At 44.9% G+C, this 27,704-nt stretch overlaps 1 protein-coding gene across 1 annotated transcript in view; it reads left to right on the top strand.

The window, feature by feature from the left end:
• MBD4 (methyl-CpG binding domain 4, DNA glycosylase) overlaps positions 1–26,325 on the top strand; it is a 59,769-nt gene extending 33,444 nt beyond the window's left edge. The window contains exons 3-5 of the mRNA XM_068114635.2: positions 9,425–9,574; positions 10,564–10,667; positions 24,932–26,325. Coding sequence (XP_067970736.2) covers positions 9,425–9,574; positions 10,564–10,667; positions 24,932–25,009 — 332 coding nt within the window. The 3' untranslated portion in view covers positions 25,010–26,325. The remainder of the gene's footprint in view (positions 1–9,424; positions 9,575–10,563; positions 10,668–24,931) is intronic.
• Positions 26,326–27,704: the final 1,379 nt, after the last annotated feature.

The following is a 27,704-nucleotide window of genomic DNA, read 5'->3' as shown; positions in this document are numbered from 1 at the left end:
TGTTGACTGCCAGCGGTTGTAAAATCGACTTGTGCCGGGGGATCCTGCAGGTGGGAGTAGAAGAGCTGCCGTTAGGGGGAGTGAGCACGGCCGAGAGAGCGGAGCTGGAGGCTTCCGAGGCCGTGACCATCCCCCCAAGGGCCGAGGCGATAGTGCCAGCCCGGTGGGCAGCTCGCCCAACATTGCAGGAGTCCTGCGGCCTGGTCGAACCGGTGGCAGCGCAGTCCATACCGGGTTTAATCGTGGGCCGCACCCTTGTAAAAACGGACGGACCGGTAGTGGCCGTCCGAGTAATAAATATGAGTACAGAACCACGCACTATAGTAAGGGGCACGAGGGTAGCTGGCTGCACCCCAGTTGAGGAAGTCGCGACAGTGAGGGGCGATAACGTCCAGCCGAGCCGACCCCGGGGGGAGCCTTCAATAACAAGTAGGAATTGGCCCGATCCCATTTGCGAGATGGTAAATCGTAGCAGCGTAGAGTTGGGAGGTACCCAGAGGGAGGCCTTACACAAACTGGTTGGGTCCCATTTGGACCTCTTCTCCCTGTCCACCGAGGATATTGGACGTACGGGCCTGGTGAAACATCAGATCCACACCGGTGAGGCCCGGCCTATTCGTCAGGCCGCCCGACGGCTCCCTTGGAGCAAGAGGGCGGAAGCTGACGAGCAGGTTGAAAAAATGCTCGACGCAGGTGTGATCGAGCCCTCGGGAAGTCCTTGGATGTCACCTGTTGTGCTGGTCAAAAAGAAGGATGGGACCACGCGGTTCTGCGTGGACTATCGCCAGCTAAACAACGTGACACTCAAGGACTCATATCCCCTGCCAAGGATTGATGACACCCTCGATGCCGTTGCGGGCTCAAATTGGTTCACAACTTTGGACCTCAAGAGTGGGTATTGGCAGGTGGAGATGGATAGGGCAGGGAAGGAGAAAACGGCATTTTCCACAGGTAAGGGACTGTATCAGTTTACTGTGATGCCGTTTGGTTTGTGTAACGCCCCCGCCACCTTTGAAAGATTGATGGAGCATGTACTAGGCGGCATGCCATGGCATTCATGCCTGGTGTACCTGGATGACGTCCTGGTACATGCCCAAACGTTCCCCCAGGCAGTAGCTAATTTGGACCAGGTGTTCGGGTGCCTCAGACAGGCAGGGTTGAAGCTGAACCCGAGTAAGTGCACTTTGTTTGCAAGAGAGGTGGCCTATCTAGGTCACGTGATCGGCCGCGAGGGGGTAAAAACGGACCCAGACAAAATTAAAGCGGTAGAGGAGTGGCCCGCACCACGTACCATCAAAGAGGTGCGGGGATTTTTGGGACTCTGCTCCTACTACCTGCGCTTTGTGGCGAAATTTGCGGAGTTGGCCCGTCCCCTCCACCGGCTTACGGAGAAGGGGACGCGATTTAATTGGACACGGGAGTGCCACGAGGCCTTCCAAAAATTGAAGGGGTGTCTAACATCCGCACCCCTTCTAGCTTACCCCACTAGTGACGGGACATTTACCCTGGACACGGATGCGAGCCAGGAAGGATTGGGCGCAGTTTTGTCTCAGACACAGGAGGGCGTGGAGAGAGTGATTGGTTATTATAGTCGGGCCTTAAGTAGGCCCGAGAGAAATTATTGCGTCACTCGCAAAGAGTTATTGGCTATGCTGGCTGCCATGAACCATTTCCACCCGTACTTGTACGGGCGGAAATTTTTGGTTAGAACTGACCATTCCTCCTTGCAATGGCTCCTTCGGTTCAAGGAACCGGAGGGCCAAATTGCAAGGTGGTTGGAAAAGTTGCAGCAGTACGATTTTGATGTGGCCCATAGGGCCGGGAAGGCCCATGGTAATGCGGACGCACTCTCTCGGCGTCCTTGTCTGGGGGAAAACTGCAAATTTTGTGCGAGACACAAGGAGAGGGAACAATTGGGCGATTCGGACCCGACCCTCGTTGTCCGGGCAACCCGGGTGAGAGGGCCAATTTTGCCACTAACCGCAGATGAGGAATTCGGAACTTTGGCATGGAGCACGGCCCAGCAGGAGGATCCTGTCCTGGGGCCAGTGTTCAATTGGGTCAAATTGGGGCACAGACCAAAGGGGGAAGAGGTCACCCCCCTCGGAGCACAAACAAAGGCATATTGGGCTCAGTGGCAGACCCTGGAATTGAAAGGCAACATCTTGTATCGCAAGTGGGTGGAGGTTCCCTCTGATAGAACTTCCTGGCTGGTGATAGTCCCTGACAAATTCAAGAACGTCATATTGCAACAGGTGCATGGTACCCGCTCCGGCGGCCATTTGGGCAGGACAAAGACAATATCGCGGGTACGCCGGAGGTTTTATTGGGTGAATATGGGGCGCGACATACAGGACTGGTGTCGGAGATGCGACGCCTGTACTGCCAAAAAGGGACCAGCACGGAGGATGAGGGCCCCCCTTCAATTACACCAGGTGGGGGCCCCCCTAGAGCGGGTGGCCATGGATATCTTAGGCCCACTACCCCGCACCCGCCTAGGTAATAAGTACATCCTCGTTGTGATGGACTACTTCACCAAGTGGCCGGAGGCCTACGCCCTCCCCAACCAAGAAGCAGGGGTGGTAGCGCAGGCCTTCGTGGAAGGATTTGTGTGCCGGCATGGGATTCCACAGGAGTTGCACACCGACCAGGGACGAAATTTTGAGAGCAAATTGCTAAAAGATGTGTGCAGTCTCCTGTCAATTCGGAAAACCAGAACAACGCCTTTAAGACCTCAATCTGACGGGATGGTGGAAAGATTTAACCGAACTCTAATCCAACAACTGGCACTGTTCACCGCCACCCGTCAGGATGACTGGGACGAACATCTCCCTTATTTGCTCATGGCCTACCGAACCAGCCAGCACGGGGCCACCGCATGCAGTCCAGCGTTGCTTATGTATGGGCGGGAGTTACGGGCTCCCGCCGACTTGCTATGCGGTCCCGTGCCAGACACAGTGGTTAACCCGCCGAGGGAGGGGTACGCACGTCACCTAGAGGAAGGCATGGAGCTAGTCCATGCCTTCGCCCGCCGCCAACTCCATCTGGCGGGGGAAAAGATGAAGCGCAGGTACGACGACCGGAGCCAGGTGAGTCAATACGCTCCGGGGATGAAGATTTGGTTCTTTAATCCCTGGAGGCGGAAGGGAAGGTGCCCAAAACTCACCTCCCCCTGGCAAGGCCCAGGAGTCGTCCTGTCGCAAATCTGTGACGTGGTCATTAAGATCAAAATGGGGCCACGAGCCCTCCCTCGGATCGTCCACGCCGACCGGATAAGACCTTACACCGGCGAGCAGGCGCCCCCGTGGATTGCCTCGGCTTTAGATGCCGAGGCGGGACCCAGTACCTCTGAATAAGGGGGGCTTATTAGTGCCAGAGGACTGGGGGATTGAGGAGCGATAGGCCCGGTGGGTAAGGGTGGCATCCCTGCCACCCTTCCCATAGTGGGGGGCAAAGGAGCAATAGCTTATGGGGTGATGGCAGTGAAAACTAGCCCGGGTGGGTTAGGTTATATTGTAGGGATCTAGCGAAGATGACATTAGGTGACGTTAAGTTTAGTTAGTGACTGATACCTGTAGTGGGGACGCAGGTAGATTAGTATGGATGATAATGATGTGGGAGCGCAATAGTTTAAAGGGACGACTGGGAAGCGCAAGTTTCAGAAGGGAGTAGTTAGCTGAGATGATGCCGTGTGTGTGAGAATTGAACAGGTGTGATTGCACAGGTGTGCAACTGGACAGGTGTGTGGAGCAGTGTGTGAGTAGTGAGTGTGTGGATCAGCGCGAATGCGCTTGGGGAGAGAAGGGTGCAGGTGGCACCAGGTGTGAGAGCACAGGTGTGCAGGTACAGGTGTGTGGAGAGAGTTGGAGTAAGTGGTACGGAGTGGTGTGCATGGTGCGAAGGTGTGGATGGGGGAAGAGTGGACCCCTTTCACGAGTACCCGGGGCGGGTAGTGTAAGTGTTAGGTAGAGGGTACAGGTAAATTGTGGTTGGATATTGGCATTTGTGGTGCGGTTGCAGAATGGTGTTGTGGATGGGTGCATTAGTGTTGTGGAAATGGCTGGGCGTGTAGCCTGTTAGTGTGTGTAGTTGGTTGGGCACTCCACCACTGTGAGGATGTCGGCCAGGTGAGGCCGCAGGTGGGCTCTGGGAGCCGGTAGTTGTGAGTGGGTGCCTGAGGATCCCGGGTGTGGATCGGGCAGCCCAGTGCCAGAGAGGGCACCTAGTGGGGAGAGCGCCAGAGGGCCTTCCCCAGGTAGTTAGGTTAGGGTAAGGAGCAGGTAAGCTCGGAGGCAACTGCAGTGGTGGAGGTGTACAGGTGGGTAGACCTGCTGGGAGAGTTACACGCCACAGCCCAGAAATTGTGCGAGGGCACCGGGAGATGAATCGGGGGAGTGAGACCCCAAATTGAAAAGCACCACAGTTTGGCCAATGGGAATTGGTTTTTAGAACCCATAGTGTAAGAGGGCCAATGGTTTGGCCGGAGAAAGACCCCGGGTAGTGTAAAGTTGTTAAAGTCATTTAGGAAATAGTTAGGATTGATGAACCTGTCGCACCATACGCAGCCACTTGCCTGTGGTGATGATGATGACTCCACACCTGTGTTTTCTTTGTTTTGTTGCAGGAAATGAGATTGCTGTGGATTTGTGAGACGCATCACGACGTGGATGAGACATTGGGGTGATTCCATCTCTCCCTCCTTAGGAGGGACTGATGATGAATTGGTGATGGCAAATTTTGATGTTGAGTTGGAGATGGCAAATTTTGATGAGAGTTGGAAATAGCAAATTTGATTGGTTAGGAGGGAGAGAAGACGAATTTGGTTTATGGGAGGAACGGGGAAGACAGTAGGGATGTTTGTTGATTTGTAAAGTAGATGTTTATGGGTAGTGTTGTGTTTTGTGGATACAGTAAGGGGTAAGGGAGGGGCCATGTAGGTTACCTGGTGGGGGGGGGGGGGGGGCGTACGATAGGAACGTACCTGTCTCACCTGGTTCCCATGTGCCCCCAGTGTGCATCACCTTGTATTGCGTGCACTTTTGCGCCCTTACCACCTTACTCACTTGTCTGCTTCTTTTGTCTCCCACCTCCGAGGATCTGGCTTTGGGGTAGAGAGAGAGGAGAGAGAGGTGCTGGCTTCGCAGTTGTGGGCCTGCACTTTCGCTGCTAGCTGCCTGGATCGATACACCATATGGACCGCAATGTTTGTGGCCACCCACAATGGACCGCAGTTCTTTTGCGGCCAAGCACCACCCGTGGAAGGACCTATGGGTCAACGTGGCACCTATGCCAAACAGGTGAACCACTAACAGTTGGCCCCCTGACGGCCACAATAGAGAAATGGACGCGGTTGGCGCCTTTCTTTATTTTTTTTGGAAAGAGGCAAGAACACCAAGTGCACCACACGAAGGCAAGACCAGCGGCAGAACATCGGCCGGCTGCGACACCACCGGTGATTTATTAAACACTTTATTGGTGCACCGGATGGTGCTCACTGTGTGATGGGGTGGTGCTTTTGATGCTTGGAAGGGGTGCTCTGCACATTATTAAAGGCCGTAGGCCACAGAGCACTCGTGGGTTGGTGTATCGATGCTGGCATGCGTGCTCTCTCTATGCATAACATCTGCATGTGTTCCTCCAAAAACAGGTCCTGGATCGTAGTGTAAATATCAGCGTAGTCTTGTAAATAAGGCTCCCTACCGGCTGTATGTTTAGTTTGCGAATTCTTTCCGGATTCGGTTATCCTGTGGGTGTGTTTCTGTGAGGAGAAGGGTGCAACGTCGCAGGGGGACATATTTACTCATTTGTGAATATCTGTAAAACTGTCACACTCAGGGTAGAGTTAATAGTAGTGGGAACTACATCTGAGTGCCACACTAAAATAGGTAAAAATTTATCGGGTCGGGACGCCCCGAGGGTAGAGAAGGGTGCAATGTTGCGGATATGGGACTTGGCCTCAATATCCGCTTGTAAATACTCCCCTATTTCCCCAATACTCCCCAACTATCCCCAATCCCCCATTCCCTAGTCCCATTGCCTGTAAATAACACTCTGTAGAACCGACCTTCCCCTCTTTCCCCCATTAAATGTCGTGCCCAGGTCCACCGCATCTCACGTAGACAACTTTCGGACATCTTGCTAGTTATTCTTAGTCTATGTCAGTTAAGGACTCGTTTCCCTTAATTCTGACTCTTCGTTGCACCAGAATGTGATTATATGGCACCAGTAGTGAGTTTAGGACCTTCCCATACCTCCCCGCATCTCTTCCCCATGAAGAAACTACAATACGACAACAACAACAACTACAACAGCAGAGGGGGGCGGCGCGGCGACGGCGCGGGGAGTGTGCGTCCTCACACCGGCGTGGTTAGCCGCCATTGCCCATGCGCTCCACGGGGTTACCACGAAGGGGCCGGCTGTCAGCTCCTCGTCAGGGGCGGAGCCTGGTAACCCCCCCGCACCCAATGACAAGCAACGGACCGATCCATCTGGGGTGGAGCTAACAAGCCGAGGGCGTGTCACTCCCCGCCGGATATACGAAGCGACTCACCGGACGTGACGTGAGATGCGCCCCCAGCTTGAGACGACAAGACGCCACCTCGAGCGCTGTGAAACCTCCCGCATCTCTGGACCGGACCAGGTCGATTCTGCCCTGAGCCCAGGTGCACCTGGAGCCATCGATACCCGCCTTTCCTTGCCATCAATCCCCGTGTGAGTCAGCCTTGTCCCGTTTATCTGTCGTCTGTTGGGGTTAATATAAGTGTGTCTAAGTGCCTGTCTTTCTATGATGTCCCTCTTGTAGTTGTAATCTAACCTTCCGCCATAATATAACCTCCTCCGGAGGTCTTGAGAACTGAACCCTTGGTGTCGTGTCATTTGAACCCCAGCCGTTGTATCCTTTTCCTTCATTGATCTAGCGTAGCGCGACTAGTCAACGTTCGAGCATAATCGGGTAAACTGTGCAGACGTGGTCATACCAAACCGCTCGGTAAACTAATATCCACAACCGCGTCTGTAACAATATATATATATATATATATATATATATATATATATATATATATATATATATATATATATATATATATACATACATATATATATATATATATATATATATATATACACACATACATACAGTCACGTGAAAAAGTAAGTACACCCCATGTAAAATTTTGACTTTTTCAACATATTTCAACAAAATACAGCTATTTAATCTTCATTTCAACAATATTGAGAGATAAAGGTGATATAATATAACAAATATCATGAAACATTTACATTTTGTAGTCCATTGTATAACTTAAATAAACATAAATGCAAATTTCGCATGTGGAAAAAGTAAGTACACTCCTACATTTACCACTACTTCAAATACCTAAAATTAGAATCAGGTGGGAGGGGGTTTCAGACTGGAGGGCGTCACAGGATCGGTGAGTCTCCAAAATCCGCTTCGTGCTGTTGCGAAGATGCAGGACGATGTCGCGATTGTTGTGCTGCTCTCCGACCATGAGAACTGCAACGCCATTGTTGACTGGCCCTCCCCTTCCCTCCCCCCCTCCCCCTCCACCCTACCCCCTCCCTCCCCCTCTCTTTTCCCTCTCCCCCCTCCCCCACCCCCTCCTTCTCTTCCTCCCCCCTCCCCCTCCCCCTCCCTCCCTCCACCCCCCTCCATTTTTACATTTTTGGCTAATCGTTGCGAGACAGTTTGAAATGGACGCATTACTTGTCGACTGCCAAGTTGATTATGTAAAATTGTTAAGCTGGTCGGGTAATCGTCGGTTGCGCCATCCTTTGTTTAAGATGGGTATTTAAGATGGACCTACAGTGTATGGGTTTAGAGACTGTCTGTGTGATTGAAAAGATGGTTCAACTTACGACTGATCAGCGGACCTTCGTGGTTACAACCTTTCACCAAACTGGAAGTTTGCAGCGAACTCGTGATGCGTTCAGGGAACGTTTCCCAGAACGTGAGCCTCCAGCAGCCAAAACCATCTGGGTGAATGTTAGAAAATACCAAGAGCATGGCACTAGCCTCAACCGCAACAAGGGGAATTCTGGTAGGAGGCGCACTGGGCGATCGGAAATGAACATTGCAGCAGTAAGGCAGCAAGTTTTGGAGCATCCTCGGGATACCAGCGCAAGACGAAATGGGATGGGATTGCCTTAGGCAACATTCAACCGAATCACAAGACTGGACCTCCACCAACATCCATATCGGATTCACATCCGGCATCAACTTACGCCAGGGGATTTTGCCAGGAGGCTGGTGCTTGCCGGATGGTTGATAGCACGTTGCGAAGCAGATGTCAATTTCCTGCGGTATCTCGTTATCGGCGACGAAGCTGCTTTCGCCATGGACGGCAAGGTCAATACCCATAATGTTCTTGAATATGCACTGACAGGACAAGCCCCGGAATTTAATTTTGACACCAACATGAATCGACAAAAGTGGACTGTTTGGTTGGGACTTTGTGGAAGTGGTCAGGTGATCGGTCCATTTTTCTTTCAAAGGAATGTCAATGGTAACAGGTATCTGCAGATGATCAATGATGAAGTTTAACTGCAGCTGGAGGATAACTTTTAGCGACAGGTTTGTGGTGTCTTCAGATATCTCTTGTGGGCCCAAGACGGCGCCCCAGCACATCGTCTTATCGCTGTCCGAGATCGACTGAGGGAACTCTTTGGAGACCGAGTCATCGCCCACAACCATGCAGTGGAATGGCCGCCAAGATCACGACCTCACACCATGTGATTATTTCCTTTGGGGGCAATTAAAGAACAAGGTGTTCGTAACTCCTCCCCGTGATCTTGACGAATTGCATGGCCGTATTCGACATGAAGTGGATGCTTTGCGCAATGACCCGACTATGGTGAAACGAGCAGTTCAGGGCATGCTCCGCCGCTGTGAGCTTTGTGTTGAAAGGGGAGGTGGACATGTTGAAGGTGTGGGTGCACAAAGGCCAATCATTCCTGAGAAAAGTTCACATCTGACGTTCATTTTGCACCAATTATCTTGACTTGCATCGATTAGCCAAACTTGTAAAAATGCGATTTGAACTTGTCATTTTCAATGAACATGTACTCGGTCATGTGTGACAGCAATGATGCATGGAAGGTATCAATGGAAAGCTGAGGATCTCCTCTTAATTAGTAAACCACATGTAAATTGTCAAAATAAATAACCTTTGCATATTAACCCCTTGAATTCGGATTACCTTTTTTTTGATACGCATTGTGTATATATATATATATATATATATATATATATATATATATATATATATATATATATATATGTAGGTTACTGTTTGGAAACCTTGATTGTTGCTTGTTTTATATAATTATGATTGATTGAGATTCATGAGTTGACAGTATTCGTCGGATATGTCGATCTGAGGTTTTGTACCAACCGTTCCTACAGCTAAGCTTGCCATACCCATGCTTTGGGAGTTCCTGGAGCGTTATCCATCAGCTCAATGTGCTCGACAGGCTGAGAGAGATACCCTGGCTCAGCTACTGCGGCCCATTGGCTTATTTGAGCTTCGAGCGAAAACAATAATCCGTTTTTCTGGTGAGTCGTCTGTTTTTTGTTTTTTTTTACTTTTCTTTATTTTTTACATCTTTTTTCCCCAGTGATACTACATTCTTCCAATTGATGGGAATTTCCTCCTTTTCATTTGAAATACTGGTTAAGTGGCATATGGAAAGTAAGGCGTCACCCATTATAATGGAATTTAAACGTGACTATGGGAATCAAAATAATTTTTCTTCCAACCTTGGAGTGAATGGTCCTGTGCCAGTCAATCTCAGCACTGCTGTTAGTCCCTTTCCTTTGTCGTTTCCACTATCACACATTTTCCCATTATTGGATAAGATTCCTTTGGAAAAGCAGTCATTTTAATGACTGCTAGAATATTTGAAAAATGGAAAATTTTCATCCCTCCTCATCGTTCTTTGTTTTTAAAGGCTTAAGACAATTTCGAATGGCTCAAGATCAACATGTTGACATGTTATTACCGTCACCACCAAAGGTGGACTGAGATTGTGTTTGCACCACTATCTGTTTGTCTGTGAGCAGGATATCTCAAAAAGTTATGGACGAAACTTGGTGGACAGGTTGGGTGTGTCACAACGACGAATTGTTCAGATTTTGGTGAAGATCTGTATCTGGATCCAATAACTTTTCAATTGATTCTTCATCATTGAGAGATATGGCCAAAAATTATATACCGTACACACGATATCTCAAAAGGTTGTGGACGGATTTGGACGAAACTTGGTGGATGAGTTTGTTAGATGACAATAACAAGCCGATTGTATCTTGAAGGTCTGGATTCAGATCCGGCCTATCAGTGGGATACAAAACAAAAACTGTTCACTCTTCAGCCTGGCAGAAGTGTGCGCTCTACCGAGTGCCCTTATGGCTCAGGTCGACACCCTTTCAATAAGATTTGACATATCATGCATGTTGATGTCATTCTATGCCTGAGATTGTTATCTAACATACTTAAACTCTTACATATGCTGAGTAAAGGCAATCTTGATCATGCCATTTTGCAGACGAATTTCTCACGAAGAAGTGGAAGTACCCTATTGAACTTCACGGCATCGGGAAGTACGGCAATGATTCGTATCGCATTTTCTGCATCAACGAGTGGAAAATGGTAAATGATGGGTTCATAATGGGAGGGTGGAAGTGCACTTTTAATTGAAGGATAAATTCATCATTGCACACAATTTGGAATTACTTGATTATCTACCAATGTTGTGTGGCTGGGCTTGTAATGTATCGTGCAATGTATGCACGATCACTGACATGTCGATCGACCCCCTAGTTTCGTTTCTCCTTTTGTCCTGTGGCTAGAATGTACTTGATGTGTCTCAACTGTAGGAATGTGAACACATTAGTAATGTATCGGCACACTATTATTGGGATAGCTCACGCAAACTTGGGCTCTCCTAACCCTCACGTTAATATTTTTTTCCAAACTGCAAAGCAGCATGTGCTTCATTAAAACAATCAGAGATTTTATACAGCACAGCACCAGTTTTGATGCATATATGGTCTTAAATCCACAGTGCCTTAAAGTATTCACATCCTTGACTTATTCACATTTTATTGTTAAAGCCTGAATTTTAAATGGATGAAATTTAGATTTTTTTTGTCACTGATCTACCCAAAATGCGAAAGTGGAATTATTCTTTTTAAAGAGATTTTGAAAAAAATATCATGAAAAATGAAACACAGCCAAGCCACAAACTACTTGGTGAATATCTAATTTACACAATTAGTACACCCGCACACTACGGGAGCGGCAGGAAGTGTTATTCCTCTTTGGGGTATATACTGTATAGATTACAGTCGATCTATGGTTGGGTCTCAATAACATTGGGTGTGTGTTCATTTACCAAGTTTCTTGTGGAGAGATCATCAAGTGGTTTAGTATCTCTAACTTAAGGTTCATCTGTGAAAAAATTTAAAAGAAGCTAATTTCAACTGATTTGGGTAGGTATGGGTATGGACAACTACCAAAAAAAAGTAAGGAGGGATAGGGGTTGGGGAAACCTTTTTATTAGAGGTCAAAGGTCATTGACCTCTGCCTAAATCATATAAAATTGTATTTCAGCAACAAAATATGGTATATAGATGATCTTGGTGTCAAAATGCACAGGATTACGAAAGAAGATGACATAGAATAATGACTGACCCATGGAACCAATTACTGACCTCCGAAAATGAGGTCAAAGGTCAAAAATAGACGTCTTATCACCAAAATATCATATCAAATATCATATTGGTAACAGTAACAGAATTATACCAAGACTAGGACGTGCCCGTACGTGGGTGCCCGTTCCTTGCCAAAAAAAAAAAAAAAAAAAAATTTGTGTAGGGGTGTGTGTGTGTAAACATCCTAGGGCGTGCCCGTACGTGGGTGCAAAAAAACATGCGTGCAAACAACAACAGCAAAAAAAAACTTTGAAACCACGTGGCAGTAACGACCACAGAACCCCCCCCTCTATTTACATGAATGGTTTGGTCCATTCGCAACGACCACAGAACCCCCCCCCCCCTCTATTTACATGCAATGGTTTGGTCCATTCGCAACGCCAAAGCGAACGGCGAACGGCTAAATCGCCATAGCTCGGTAAGTACTCGTCCGATTAATTTCAAACCTTGAAAAGGCACATCCTCGGGTCCCCAGCAATATACCTGGCAAGTTTAAAGTATATCGGACCCGTGGTTGTCGAGAAACAGCGGTCACAGACAAACAAACGTACAGACGTACAGACGTACAGAGATTACTGGAATTATAGATAGATACAAACTAAATATGAAATGGATTCTTCACCACCAAAATACGAGGTTAATGGTCAAAATAAGCAGGGGGGGGGGGGGGGGGGGTAAAGTTAATTAGTGTCAAATAGTTTGTGTATGTAAAGTATATGTGAATTTATAATCAACAATTTGCAGAATACTACTCACAACTTAGAACTTACAGTATCTATCGGCAACAACAAATTAATAATACTCAGGCTGTTTCCTCTTCATCGCTACCAATTTCTTCTTCTGCATCTATGCTATCTGTTCCATTGTCGCAATGCCCACAGCACACTCCACATGCAGATACACACGACATGCGAGCTTTCATGCAGCTGCATCTCATTGTTTGACATTGCCTCTCCCCTTCCTTGCAGTTGCAACAAATTACTTTCAGAAGGTTGTCTGGCGCGATACCAACAGATAGCATTTTTGGTCTGAGTTTTCTGTTGGAATCTAACTCTCATCCTCTTCCTTTGGGATCAAGAATAGAGGTGTCAAGATGCTTCCATACCACAACTTGAAGATGGACACGAAGGGAATGTTGAGCTGTTGCATCTTCCGTTGGTGGTAGGCGGTCAGGATCGATTTTGCCCTTGGCTGCTTGCTTCTTGAACTTCATGTAGCGAGACTTTTCTAGGGGAGTATCCCCACAGCCATATGTGATCTGCATGGCTTTTAATCCAGCTGTTCGAATTATGGAGTCGGTTGAAGTGGGACTTGTGAATGCAGTAATGACACTGGCAGGAAATCTGCATTTGTAGAGAGCACATTTGGTATGTCCATGAATGCATGAAACAGTGTCGTTTCCAGACCAGCCATACTTGAAGAGGAACTCTTCTTTGTCTCCGATGTGTATGCTAGAGATGTCGTAAAGACCACCAAAATCTGCTTGTAAATAGAAATTAGTACAGTGGATAGGCCTATGATAGCAGAGCAATATCAAAATATCAGTGTCCTGGGCGACAACAACAACTGGGGATTTAACACTTGCGACCAAGTCCATTGCAGACCTAACAATCAGCGTGTCACCATCATCTTTTGCTTGGCGTACAGTGATATTGTGGCTTGCCATCTCTGCAGATATCATCATGATTAAGGCTCCTTTGTTCTTCTCATTTGCCAGGAAAACCTCTCTGTCACATGATATAGTCAATTCTGGTGTGACCCTCATGTCCGGAGAAACCTTCTTCCCAGCCATCCACCGCATATGTTCATGGTCTTTCGTTGATGATTCCTCCCCGTAGCCATCAAACACTACAGTAGCATCCTTGAATTTGTTGTCAACATATCTGACATATGTATCAACTATAGTCTTGATGGTTGCACCGCTGGACCACTTTACCTGATGAAGTAGCCACCCTCCATCAACAACATGCATCTTGCTGTTTATGTCCACGTCAAGTATTGTAGCTGTTTCCTTGAGCATCTTGCCAAATTCATGCTTTTTGGGTTTTCTCATCATGCGATCCATTGTGAAGAGAGATGTTGGGACCGGGGTCAGCTCAAATTTGAACATGTGTTCGATCCCTTCATCTCTCTCTGCCATGAAAATCAGTCTATTGAAAAGAAGGGTCTTTTCGATGTAGATCCTCTTGTCGCCTACCTTTACTTTCTTCTGAAGTTCAGCCAGATTTTTGCATTTCTTTGCTGTCTTCATGCTCTTAACCGGTGACTCATTATCAAGATTCTTTTGCATTTCATGGCCTATCCTCACTGCATCATCACAGTTGACAATTGACTTGTCGGTAGTTATTACTCCACTAGACAGCGAAGTAATGGTGTTGGGGTCTTTTACCTGAAATGAAAAATGAAATATTATTTTACATAGCTAAGATGATAAGTAAATGTTCCACAAATAGTAACTGAAATGTGGAATGATTTCTGTGCTACTATCAGTAAATGAGGGGGACCAACACCATCCCTGGTGTTGGGCTAGTGGCTAGGGTGCCGGCTTAGGATCCTAGGATCCTGGGTTCGAATCCCGGTCAATCGCTGAATTAACGCCAGGGGGGTTGACTCAGCCTGTCATCCTTCCGAGGTCGGCAAATTGAGTACCAGTTCACTGGTAATTCCCTGTTTGTCGTTAAAGGCGGCAAAAAGGGTTGGCGTCAGGAAAGGGCATCCGGCCGTAAAACATTGCTTCAAAAAGGGGACCGAAAAACAACAACAACCACAGTTCCCGAAAAAGGCCAACCCCCGCTTGCGGGGAAAAATGGCCTCTAAAGGTGGTTTTTTATCAGTAAATGAAACAGATCTATACTAACCTCTATGAAGGGGTTATGAGTTGAAAACCATGCAGAAATCAACTTGACGTGCTGGCTGTCTTTCTCTAGACGCTTTGCCCCAAGGTCTGTGTGGGTCCTCTTACTCCGCTTTCCACCAATCATTTCTTCCATCAGGTCCCCCAGAAGCTTGAGATGTGAAAACGTACCAGCCCATACTTTCACAGAGCTCTCGTTGCGCATTCTTCCTCTTGTTAAGCCTCCATTTGACTTGGCTTTCCGCATGAGTGTCTCTTCGATTGTCTGGTCAGAAAATTGTCCAGAAAATTGCTCATCGCTGTAGCGTGTTGTGTGATTCCCCTTGTAGCATTTATTATGATAGACAGCCTCTTCTGCTACAAGATCTGCCATTCCTTCCAAGCGTCCTTTCACAGCCATTCCAAGACTATCTTTTCTTTCACTTGCGATTCTCAGAAGTGATTTCTTTAGCGTCATAGTTGATGCTCGATGTATGGTCTGCTGTCTATCAGGATGTCTTTCATCAAAATGGATGTCCTCATTGCATATGAAACATCTTTCACTCTACGGAAATCGAGTAGAACCCTGGCCTGAAAACATTACATGAAAACATGGACAAAGTTAGTTGCCATCCCATGTAAATCACCATACTAACTTCAAACATTCAAAATTCAAACAAAATAACATAAAACAGGTATGGGATTGGAATCTTAATGAAATTTACATGAATCAAGTAAAGAATTACTTTATCTTACCATCAACTTTGTCATCATTTACTGCTTGAGACACCTTTTGTCGCTTTGGTCTTGGCGCATGCTCTTGCTCCTCAACATCTGGCTCCTTTTGCATGAAAAGGGTTCGGCATCTACGATGGACTGTCATAGGAGTGTTGCTACTCCATTTTTGTTCCAATCGCTCCAATAATGAAGAGTTGTTGATAAGTCTACACTGCTCTATTAGATTCTCATATCCCTTTCTGTACAACCTCTGTAGCTTTCCTGCTTCTGAAAAGTCCTCACTACATATTTCACATATATCCATCCTGGTAATTTTGTTATTTTACAGTATTGTTCCAAAGGCCTCAGGGAACTTTTGGGACATCTCACTGCACTGGGGTAGTCAAGGTACATGTAGGCTAGCTAGGTTTTCTCAGTAATCACTCCTGAAACAAAGACAAAACAAAGACTTCATTCATGCAATATATAGTGTTTTAGTCTAGGGTCAATGACATTTTTTAAATTTTATTATTATTGTACACCGCTCCTTTCCTATGCCACCTCCAGGCATTGCAAATCGTCATTGCCGGGCACCGAAGGGGGCTCGGCAGGACGCACGCTGAAAGAGAGTACTCAGTTTTCACTCTGGTTTCTTGTTGTACACCGCACCTTTCCTATGCCATCTCCAGGCATTGCAAATCGTCATTGCTGGGCACCGAAGGGGGCTCGGCAGTGACGCACGCTGAAAGAGAGTACTCAGTTTTCACTCTGGTTGTTTTCTTGTTTTCTTTCTTTCTTGGTTGTCCGGACGATATCTCAGCCATCCTTTGAGCTAGGAAGCTGAAATTTCGGCACAGTAGTGAGCAAGTCCTTTGTCAAATACGGTATTTTTTGTTTTTTGAATAATCAATTAATTGAGGAGTTATTTAATTATTAGCGTTTAATTAAGTACTTATTTAATTAATTAAATTTCATTTATCTTCTGACCATTATTAACTCAGGCACCTTTTGAGTTAGGAAGCTGATATTTGGACATGCCAATGACCAGGTGATTTGGCTGCAAAGGATATTTTTGATTTATTAATTAATCAATTAATCGATTAATTATTTAATTATTCGATTAATGACAAAAAATTTTTTTTTTTTTAAGTTACAGATTCTGATGAAATAGTGGTAGTTTATGTGTTCTCTGACCAAATTGATTAATAATTTAATTTTTTTATGATTATTATTTATTTATTTTCATTATTAATCATTTATTTATTTTCTTTCTCATTTGGCCAATATCTCAGGCACCTTTTGAGCTGGGAAGCTAATATTTGGACATGAGTGACCAAGTGATGTGGCTATCAAGGATATTTTTGATTTATTGATTAATCATTTCATCTATTAAGTATTTATTGATTAATCGATTAATTATTTATTGAGTAATCAATTAATTATTTAATTTTTTATAAATGACTTATTTAATTAAATTTCTAAAAGATACATCTTCGGATGAAGCACTACTGGTTTAGTTATGCGATTAGCCAATTGATTATGAAAATATTTTGTGATAATCTTTTATTGATTTTAATTATACAATTAATCAATCAATTAGTGTACACCTCTCCCTCCCAATGCAGCCTCAATGAGCTGCACTGCGGTATTGCCGGGCGCCGGAGGCGCCCCGGCAATGCCGCGCTGCAGCATATTTAATTATTTGGCATGGGGCGGTGTACTTTGAATGTATGTGTACTTGTTTGTTTTCTTGTTTGTTTTCTTTCTTGTTTTCTTGGTTGTCCGGGCGATATCTCAGCCATCCTTTGAGCTAGGAAGCTGAAATTTCGGCACAGTAGTGAGCAAGTCCTTTGTCAAATACGGTATTTTTTGTTTTTTGAATAATCAATTAATTGAGGAGTTATTTAATTATTAGCGTTTAATTAAGTACTTATTTAATTAATTAAATTTCATTTCTCTTCTGACCATTATTAACTCAGGCACCTTTTGAGTTAGGAAGCTGATATTTGGACATGCCAATGACCAGGTGATTTGGCTGCAAAGGATATTTTTGATTTATTAATTAATCAATTAATCGATTAATTATTTAATTATTCGATTAATGACAAAAAAAATTTTTTTTTTAAAGTTACAGATTCTGATGAAATAGTGGTAGTTTATGTGTTCTCTGACCAAATTGATTAATAATTTAATTTTTTTATGATTATTATTTATTTATTTTCATTATTAATCATTTATTTATTTTCTTTCTCATTTGGCCAATATCTCAGGCACCTTTTGAGCTGGGAAGCTAATATTTGGACATGAGTGACCAAGTGATGTGGCTATCAAGGATATTTTTGATTTATTGATTAATCATTTCATCTATTAATTATTTATTGATTAATCGATTAATTATTTATTGAGTAATCAATTAATTATTTAATTTTTTATAAATGACTTATTTAATTAAATTTCTAAAAGATACATCTTCGGATGAAGCACTAGTGGTTTAGTTATGCGATTAGCCAATTGATTATGAAAATATTTTGTGATAATCTTTTATTGATTTTAATTATACAATTAATCAATCAATTAGTGTACACCTCTCCCTCCCAATGCAGCCTCAATGAGCTGCACTGCGGTATTGCCGGGCGCCAGAGGCGCCCCGGCAATGCCGCGCTGCAGCATATTTAATTATTTGGCATGGGGCGGTGTACTTTGAATGTATTTGTACTTGTTATTATTATTATTATTATTATTTTTATTTTTTTTTGTTGTATACAAGATCGAGGCTCGTGAAAGAGCGAACATTAATCACACAGAAAGACAAACCGACACATAAAACATATAACATCGGGAGCGGTAGACAAGATGGGGAGAGAGGGGGAAGGACACAAACACAACATTTGAGAGCAGGGACCGAGAGACATGGAGACATCGAGAGATCTGAGAGAGGGCGAGGGCTTTGGGGGGGGGGGCATGGGAAGGGGGCGGTGGGAGAGGTATGAAACATATGGACACTGCCAGGACTTCCAGGAAAGAAGTTGGAATTTCAAACAAGGTGGATCTGGGGTGAATTAGCGGGGGTAGAAAAGATCAAGGTTTTGGATGGGGGAAGATAAGAGATGGTGGTGAACAGCTGTTTTAAAGACCTGGAGGGAGGAGTGGGATTGAAGGGAGTGAGGGAGTTTGTTCCAGAGGCGGGAGAAAAGAGGAATGAAAGAGTGAAGGTGAGCAGAGAGCCGAGATTTCGGCAGTTTAACCATCAGAGGGTTGCTGGCAGATCTTGTGCGACCTGTAGGAATATTTGGGGGACAGAGCACAGAGAGAGCTGGGGGTGCAAGGCCGGAGAGGAGTCGGTAGAAGACAGAAAGACCACCTACCTGCCTGCGGTGAGTGAGTGAAAGGCCCTCAGAGATAGCTTCATCGCGGGAGATTCCAATAATTCTGAAAGCTTTGGTTTCAACAGCGTGAAGCCGAGCTAGGTGTGAGGCAGGAGCACCGGCCCATAGGGGAGAACAGTTGATCATTTGATCCCAAGAAAGGTAATTTCCCCCTCCCCCTCTGCTCTTGGAATAAATAATAACCCCCATATCCACCACGTAAGTTGAAATTAACCTCTTCGGTTTTTTTTTTGCTCATTTTTATATAATATGGTAATTTTCCTGTTATAAATATGACATTTTAGTGATAAAACAGCTTTTTTGACCTTTGACCTCATTTTCAGAGGTCAGGATTTGGTCCCAAGGGTCAATAATTATCTTATGTCATCTTCTTTCGTAATCCTGTGCATTTTGACACCAAGATCATCTATATACCATATTTTGTTGCTGAAATACAATTTTATATGATTTAGGCAGAGGTCAATGACCTTTGACCTCTAATAAAAAGGTTTCCCCAACCCCTATCCCTCCTTACTTTTTTTTGGAAGTTGTCCATACCCATACCCACCAAAATCAGTTGAAACTAGCTTCTTTTAAATTTTTTCACAGATTGGTTAATATATGGCTAATTTAGGGTTACTAGTTTAAGCATTCGAGCAAGCACTCCATTCAAAACCGTTAATGAACGGCTGGCTTGGCAAGTGCTAGCTAGCAGCTTGGCAAATGAGCACAGCCCGGGCGTCCTCCCTTTCAGTTTCGTATTAAACAGCAGGAGCGACTTTCAAATGTTCGCTCCGAAAAATGCCATGGTAGCGGCAGAAAGGACCATGTTATGAACTTAACATTTGTGGGGTATGTAGAGTACCATAGATCTTCGCTCAGTTCTGCAAGTAAACTTTACTGCATGGATGTCGGGATTCCTCCAAATTTCTTCATTTAGTATTATAACAAGCATTAGCAACTGTTTAAAAAGCAAATCATACGTCTTTGTGGTTTATAATATTTTTTCTTCCTGTAGAAGCCGTTGGTCCCACGGAAACGCCATTATAACTATAAGCTGTTTATGCACGTTATCACTGCAGGAAAATCGCCTTGGGGAAGTGGGAAATTATTAGTATTAATATTGTTTTGTAAAAACATTAATAATATGCGATTATCATTAATTTTGTTATTCAAAGCGTCTTTGGAAAAACGCCACGATAAATCTTCTTATTTGGAAAAACGCAACGATAAAGCTAATTTAACATTGATATACACCTCAACACTTAACCCCATTGAGGGCAATGGCGGGAAAAACCCGCTCGGGGGAGAAAACCCCCTTGGAGAGGGGGGCAAATGAATGTACTACAACCTTCATTATGTAACCCTTGGTCATCCTGTCAAGTTTGGTTGAGATTGGATAAGTAAGGACGGAATGTATTGGCGTCAAAAATTCATCAGACAGACGGACAGACACAAATGGCATATTTTAGTACGATTATTCAACCCCCTGAGTCAATACTTCGTAGAAACGTCTTTGGCAGCGATTACACCTTCGGGTTTTCTTGGGTATGTCTGTATTACCTTTGCACATCTCAATATGGGGAGTTTCTCTGATTCTTCTTAGCAGATTTGCTCAAGTTCTGTCAAGTTGGATGTGGATTGTCGGCGAACAGCAATCTTCAAGTCCTTCTACAGATTCTCAATGGAAATCAAGTCTGGGCTTTGACTGGGCCACTTAAGGACTTTTACGTTCTTGTTCTGAAGCCATTCCAGTGATGCTTTGGCCGTATGCTTAGAGTCATTGTCCTGTTGGAACGTAAATCTTCCCCACAGTGTAAGGTCTTTTGCACTCTGAAACAAGTTCTCCTCAAGGATTTGCCTGTATTTGGCTTCACTCATTGTTCCCTCTGTTCTTACAAGTCTCACAGTCCCTGCCACTGAAAAGCATCTCCATAGCATGATGCTGCCACCACCCTGCTTCATGGTGGGTGATGAGCTGTGTTCGGTTTCCACCAGATGCAGCACTTTGTATTCAGGCCGAAGAGTTCAAATTTTGTCTCGTCAAACAGAATCTTTTGCCTCATGCTCTGACAATTTTTCACGTGCCTTTTTGCAAACTCCCGGTGTGCTGTCATGTGCCTTTTTCTCAGGAGTGACTTCCGTCTGGCCACTCTCCCATATAGCCTAGGTTTGCGAAGTGCTGCAGAGAGTGCTGTCCTTCCTGCAGGTTCTCCCATCTCAGCCAAGAAACTCTGTGGTTCTGTTAGAGTGGTCATTTGGGTTATTGGTCGCCTCCCTGACCAAGGTCCTTCATGCCCGGTTGCTCAGTTTGGTTGGATGGCCTGCTGTATGAAGAGTCTGGGTTCTGGGTTTTTTAGTTCCTTGTTCTTTCAATTCCCTAATGATGGAGCTCACTGGGCTCTTATGAACTCCCAACATTCTAGAAATTGTTTTATACCCTTCCCCAGATCTATGCCTTCTCACAGTTATATCTCGGGAGTTCTACAGACAGTTCCTTGGACTTATGTTAGAGTTTCTGCTCTGATATGCACTTTCAACTGTGGGACCTTATATAAAAAGGTGTGTTTCTTTCTAAATCATGTACATTCAATCGATTTGACCACAGGTGGCCTCCAGTCAAGTTGCAAAGACATCTCAAGGATGATCAAAGGAAATTGGATGCACCTGAGCTCAATTTGGAGTGCCATTGAAGAGGGGTTGAATACTTGTTGACTCAAGACATTTCAGCTTTTTGTTACGGATTCGTCACTTCCGTTGTTGTTGTTTTCATCCACTGTTTTTGTGTGTCTGCTCACCAAACTCTCCTCCTATGGTATCCATGGAAATCTCCATGCATGGCTTGCGACTTCCTCTCTGGTCGTAGTCAACGTGTGGCCCTGAATGGATTTCTCTCATCTCCCCTTCCCGTTCAGGCTGGAGTTCCCCAAGGCAGTGTGCTGGGCCCTGTGCTTTTTCTGGTCTTTATCAATGATCTCTCCGACTCTCTGGAAAATCCTCTGTATCTCTTTGCTGATGACTCCACTCTCTGCCGCTCCATTCCTCTTCCCTCAGATCGGCAGTCTGCAGCCTCCTCACTCTCTGAAGACCTGGACAAAATCACAGACTGGTCAAACATGTGGAACATGTCTTTCAATCCTGACAAATCTCACACTCTTACTATGTCTCTCCGAAAAGATCGACTGGACAACCCTCCCATCTACTTTCTCAACAATCCTCTCCAAGAAGTTCTGTCGCTCAAGCTTTTGGGTCTCAACATCTGCCATGATCTTTCTTGGGAAAACCACATTTCCAAGCTGGCCTCCAAAGCCAGTCGCCGACTGGGCATCCTCCGTCGTGCGAAGTCCTTCCTAGGCACACCTGAGCTCCTCACCACATACAAGGCTTTCATCCGCAGCTCAATGGAATACTGTTCTCCCCTATGGGCTGGTGCTCCTGCTTCACACCTGGCTCGGCTTCACGCTGTTGAATCCAAAGCTTTCAGAATCATTGGAATCTCCCGCGATGAAGCTATCTCTGAGGGCCTTTCACTCACTCACCGCAGGCAGGTAGGTGGTCTTTCTGTCTTCTACCGACTCCTCTCCGGCCTTGCTCCCCCAGCTCTCTCTGTGCTCTGTCCCCCAAATATTCCTACAGGTCGCACAAGATCTGCCAGCCACCCTCTGATGGTTAAACTGCCGAAATCTCGGCTCTCTGCTCACCTTCACTCTTTCATTCCTCTTTTCTCCCGCCTCTGGAACAAACTCCCACACTCACTTCAATCACACTCCTCCCTCCAGGTCTTCAAAACAGCTGTTCACCACCATCTCTTATCTTCCCCCATCCAAAACCTTGATCTTTTCTACCCCCACTAATTCACCCCAGATCCACCTTGTTTGAAATTCCAACTTCTTTCCTGGAAGTCTTGGCAGTGTCCATATGTTTTATACCTCTCCCACCCCCCCCCCCCCCCTTCCCATGCCTCCCCCCCAAAGCCCTCTCCCTCCCACAGTTCTCTCGATGTCTCCATGTCTCTCGGTCCCTGCTCTCAAATGTTGTGTTTGTGTCCTTCCCCCTCTCTCCCCATCTTGTCTACCGCTCCCGATGTTATTTGTTTTGTGTGTCTGTTTGTCTTTCTGTGTGATTAATGTTCGCTCTTTCACGAGCCTCGATCTTGTATACAAAAAAAAAAAAAAAACAAAAAAAAAAAAAACTGTAAACATTTTTGATTCCATGTACTATTATTGTTGTCGTTTAAGGGAGATAGAGATTAGTATTTTCAAAAGGTAAAAAAGTTAATGTTTTAAATGAAACTGGAACCAGACGACGATGAAGAGGAAGAGCAGGAAGAGAAGGCGGAGCGAGTGAGTCGGACAAGAAGCCTAGCTGCTTCTAGGTCTGGAGCGAACGATTGGCGAACGAGGGTCACGAGTGAACTTTGGGTTTCCCGGGAAAGGGATTCTTGCGACAGAGTTGTTATCACTGTGACAGATCAACCTGCGTGACAGGTTTTGCGGTCGATTCCGAAGAGAATCGTTGGAGTGCTGTTACGCCACGAGAACGGGCCGTCGGCCATTTTGACTCGCGCGCTTTGCGCATCGCTCAAGATTTTTCACTTCGTTTCAACCATTTTCACCGCATTCAGACGTTAATCTGGTGTGCGTGTGTCACATGACTTTTGAGTGGGAAATCTGCAGTTCGCCGATTTGGAGCCGTGGAACGTCCATACCCGAGGGTGTGATTTCCCAGTCGGCTTGAGGGCACCTTTGCGCAGCTTTGGCAGCGGGACTGTGACTGTCATCCGAACGGGATTCTGGTCTCGATTGGACATCGTTCTGACGATCGCTGGAGCGGATCGACTTTGGCTTGATGCCGGAATAGAGACATTGGGGAATGTTCTTCTTTTCGCTCATTTGGAGCACAGTGAGTTATATTGTACGAACCTGATGGTACCATCACAGGAAATATATATTGGTTGTACAATTGATTACTATTGTTGTTGTACTGTTATTCTTGTGTGATCTTAATACAATATTTGTTTGTTGGTAACAATTGGTGTGGCTTAACCATTGATCTTTGACATGCAGAATAACACATCTTTCTGCCGTGACTCCTCTCAGGGCTCGGAGGTACACCGTGACCGGGGTTTGGGGAGGAGCATGTAACATTTTCATTTTAAATTAATTTCTAAAAAGTAAATCCACTTTGACATTTGGGTTATTGTATGCAGATCAGTAACAAAAAAAAAATCTCTATTTCATCCATTTTAAATTCAGGCTGTAACACAATGTGAAAAATGTCGAGGGGTGTGAATACTTTCTGAAGGCAGTGTACGAGGTTTCAGTTGAATATGTTAAAGGGTATGGAAAAAGTGCAGAAAACCACTGGTGGGACAGACAGATGGATGCGGGTAGGGTACCAATAACCTGCAAAGGGATAATTAGGGTAGATAATATATTGTGCAGGATGGGGGAAGTGAGCATGAAGAAGTGAACCCATTTTTAATCCCTTGAGGGATTAATAATATTGAATAAACGGAGGATGTTAATTCCATAGGTGGGAGATAATAGCAACAAGTGAGTGGAGGTGAACAGGGTTCCTGGGTTTTGGGAGTTCCAACAGAAGTGGGTTACTGGCAGACCACATGCACCCTGGAGAAACCTGGAAGAGACAGAAAGAGAAGAGGGTGCAAGAACAGAAAAGAGGTGATAGAGACAGAGACCTCAAACTTGTGAGGCGAGAGCAACAGGCACAGAGATTCACCTTCATTCCAGGAGATACCAATGAAGTACGAGGGCCTTTGTCTCCTCACTAATAAGACTTGAAAGATGTGCGGCAGGGGCGCCAGTACAAAGAGGAGAGCAGTGCTCCATCCAGCTGTTTGAAAAGACCCTGCCACAGACATCTTCCCAGTTACCCATCCATACAGACGCTACCTAGCAGTCCTGCTGATTCTATCCATATACCCCTCTGTCCTCAATGTTTCAAGGTACCTACCTATTTGAGGATAATGCAAATCAGTCTTAAGGGAAGATGAAATAAATTGTCTGCAAATACTCTTCCCTGGGCACCCATTTCTTCAATCATGGTGTTTTTATTTTATGGGGTCTAGGCTCATGGCACACCTGTAATACACACAACACAACACACTGGACTTGACTTCAGACAAACACAGCCTTAGGGGTTCGCAGCCTCATCTCGAATCTTGATTCGCAGGCAAAGCGCACTTTCACTTTTAATCTAAAAGTATTGAATGAGTAGATATCGACGTGTTCATCTGAATTTATTTACCTTTTGTATTTTAAGGTGAAACCACGAGACACAAAGCTCAATCTTTACCACGCATGGCTGTGGAACAACCATAAACGACTTGGTTACGACTAGACCAGAGGAAACCCAGGAATGATCATTCACTTCCATTGTCAACCATCCAGCTATGCGAACAAGATGCGTGCACCTGGTGCACAGACCTGAACACCGTTCCCTCGTGATCCGTCGCTGAATTTGAACCAATCAGGAAGTAGCCATCCTTCCAAGGATTTATTGTACTATTGGGTGAGTTTCAGAAGATTCTGCCCTGGATTTCATGGCAATATCAAAGTATTTGGTTTTTGCCATTTTCCATGTATCCTTGTATTCCTTGAGCCATTAAATGGTTCAGAATTATCACCTTAAGACGATGATAGTACAATCAGGCTATTTCATTGGATCACTTTCCTTTTTTTTAACTGTTCAGTGCTGTTCAAAGACCTCAAACGGTGTAATGATGATTCTTTGTTGTGTCCTTTAGGAATCGTATAAAAAGTTAGAGCTGTATTTTTATATGCTGCAATATGTTCATAGAATTAGGTGCAAGTATAACGCTCGGTTAATGAAGACTGTTTGGCATTTAGAAGTTCTTGGAACAAGGTATCGCAAATCAATGAAAGGCTAAAAAATATTTCCTTACAAATTACATAAGTTCGTATTTTTACAAACAAAACACTTTGGCATTTCTTAAACTACTGTAATCCCGTTATTGAAACTTATTCCGACATTATTATATTATTCTGACTTAATAACCCCATTGTAAGTGTTTTTCATTCATACCAAACATTTACTTGTGTTCACTTCGGCAAAAATGCTGATACTTGGACTGCGACACCAACAAGTCGCTAAAATGAGTCTGCATGCGTAATTATTATTAGTAATTACCGTCGTACTACTTTCGTGGATAATGGCAAAAATGACTGTGGACCATGTATGAAGTTTTGTAGATTTTCTACCGTTACCCTGTAGTTGGCTTAGCGGCTAGGGTGCCGGCTTGGGATCCTAGGATCCTGGGCTCAAATCCCGGTCGATCGCTGAATTAACGCCAGGGGGGTTGACTCAGCCTGTCATCCTTCCGAGGTCGGCAAATTGAGTACCAGAGTTCACTGGTAATTCCCTGTGTGTTGCAAGAGGCGACCAACAGGGTTGGTGGCAGGAAGGGCATCCGGCCATAAAACATTGCTTCAAAAAGGGGACCAAGGTGCCCGAAAAAGGCCAACCCCCCCACCCTGCGGGGAAAAATGGCCTCTAAAGGTGGTTCTTGTTACCCTGTCGAGTGAGCAGTATGTGAATTTTTAACAATAACATTAATACGGTTAAAGGACACTTGGTGTTGCTCTTGAAATGGACATTGGGTAAAAGTTCAAATAAATGATTATCCGTGTGCCTGAGGTTTGATTTGTGTGTAGTTTCACTGACCTGATGGCCGATTGATGTGATATAGATGTTGGACTTTGAAAACATCTCTCGGCGCATTATGGGCCCCGATTAGGTTGGGTTATGGTTCACAATGTGGGAAAGCGAGCGTTCTCACCTTTGACCTGTCTGATCTGGGTTTGATGTTCGACCCGACTTTAAACTGTTGTGCTGGAGCTTTGCGAGCTTTGCTGGTATGGCAAATGATGGCGTTGCATCAATGCGCACACTGTCCTCCATAAGGGGTACTCGGCCACCTGTCATGCCTGCCATCATTTGCTTGTGAACGTTTAAGATCACATAGGCGATCGCATAGGTGAAACCTCAGCTGTATTCCAAATCCCTGCAGTTATCTAAGAGGGCACAGCTACATTACTAGAAATTATGCAAACCTGCAGCCAACTGCTGCGTTTGGATGGAAGGTAGAACATCCTCACCTTGCAGGACAAAACTATAAAATAGAAGAATTAATGCAAATGCATCTGGATATGCCTCTGCCCATGCTAGACATCAACCCACCGTTACGTTTGATGTTAATGAAAAGTCACGTGGGATAGCGTGCGAGAGATGAATAGAACAGACATCAGATGCTTTTAACTCGAGTTATGATCTGCAAAATGATTTTCAAGGGGCGGGCTAATTAGGGTAGATAAGTAGATCTAAAACCTTTGACCTGTTGACTTTTTATATTGAATCAGTTCATTCTTCTCCCAAATTTGGTGGAAATAACTTCAGTGGATCACAGGTTACAAAAAAAAACCTGATAACGGATGTGCAAGCACGGAAGGAGGGACAACCTGAAAATATAATACCTCCAGCCTTCAGCTGTGGAAGCATAAAAAAAGGCTTCCCTTTCTTCCACCATTAAAATAAATTCTGACTGTCATCCGTTGATCCAACATTTTGATCAAAAGCCCATCATCTCAACAGGTCTACTTTTATGCAGAAAAAAAGTCTTGCTTTGAAATAAAATTCAAAATATATAATCTGAAAGTAAAACCATGGAAAACCCCTTTTAGAATTGGAACATAAGGTCCCTGATGTACATTCGCAGCAGAAACTGTCATTTCCCTTCCTGCTAACCCTAAGCTCCTCTCATACAAAGTAACTGACTCGTTTTACTAACATGCTCCGTTACTCTGTACACGTTGTGTGCATTTATATCCCTGTACATCATACTACAATGTTATGTGATAACTGACACTGAAAGCATGCAGCTTTGGGAGACGCTTGTATATCACTTTTGCCGAAACTTACATCGCGTATAGCCGGAATGACCCTGGTCTCTTGGTGCCAGAGAAGTCAAGTTGGTTGAACAGATTAGGCTCTTCTGCAGCTAATATGCACCATTATT

The sequence above is a fragment of the Myxine glutinosa genome, chromosome 4 (assembly GCF_964187855.1).
Source record: "Myxine glutinosa chromosome 4, kmMyxGlut1.1, whole genome shotgun sequence".
Classification (NCBI taxonomy): Eukaryota; Metazoa; Chordata; class Myxini; order Myxiniformes; family Myxinidae; genus Myxine; species Myxine glutinosa.
This window is presented reverse-complemented; position numbering and strand designations above follow the sequence as displayed.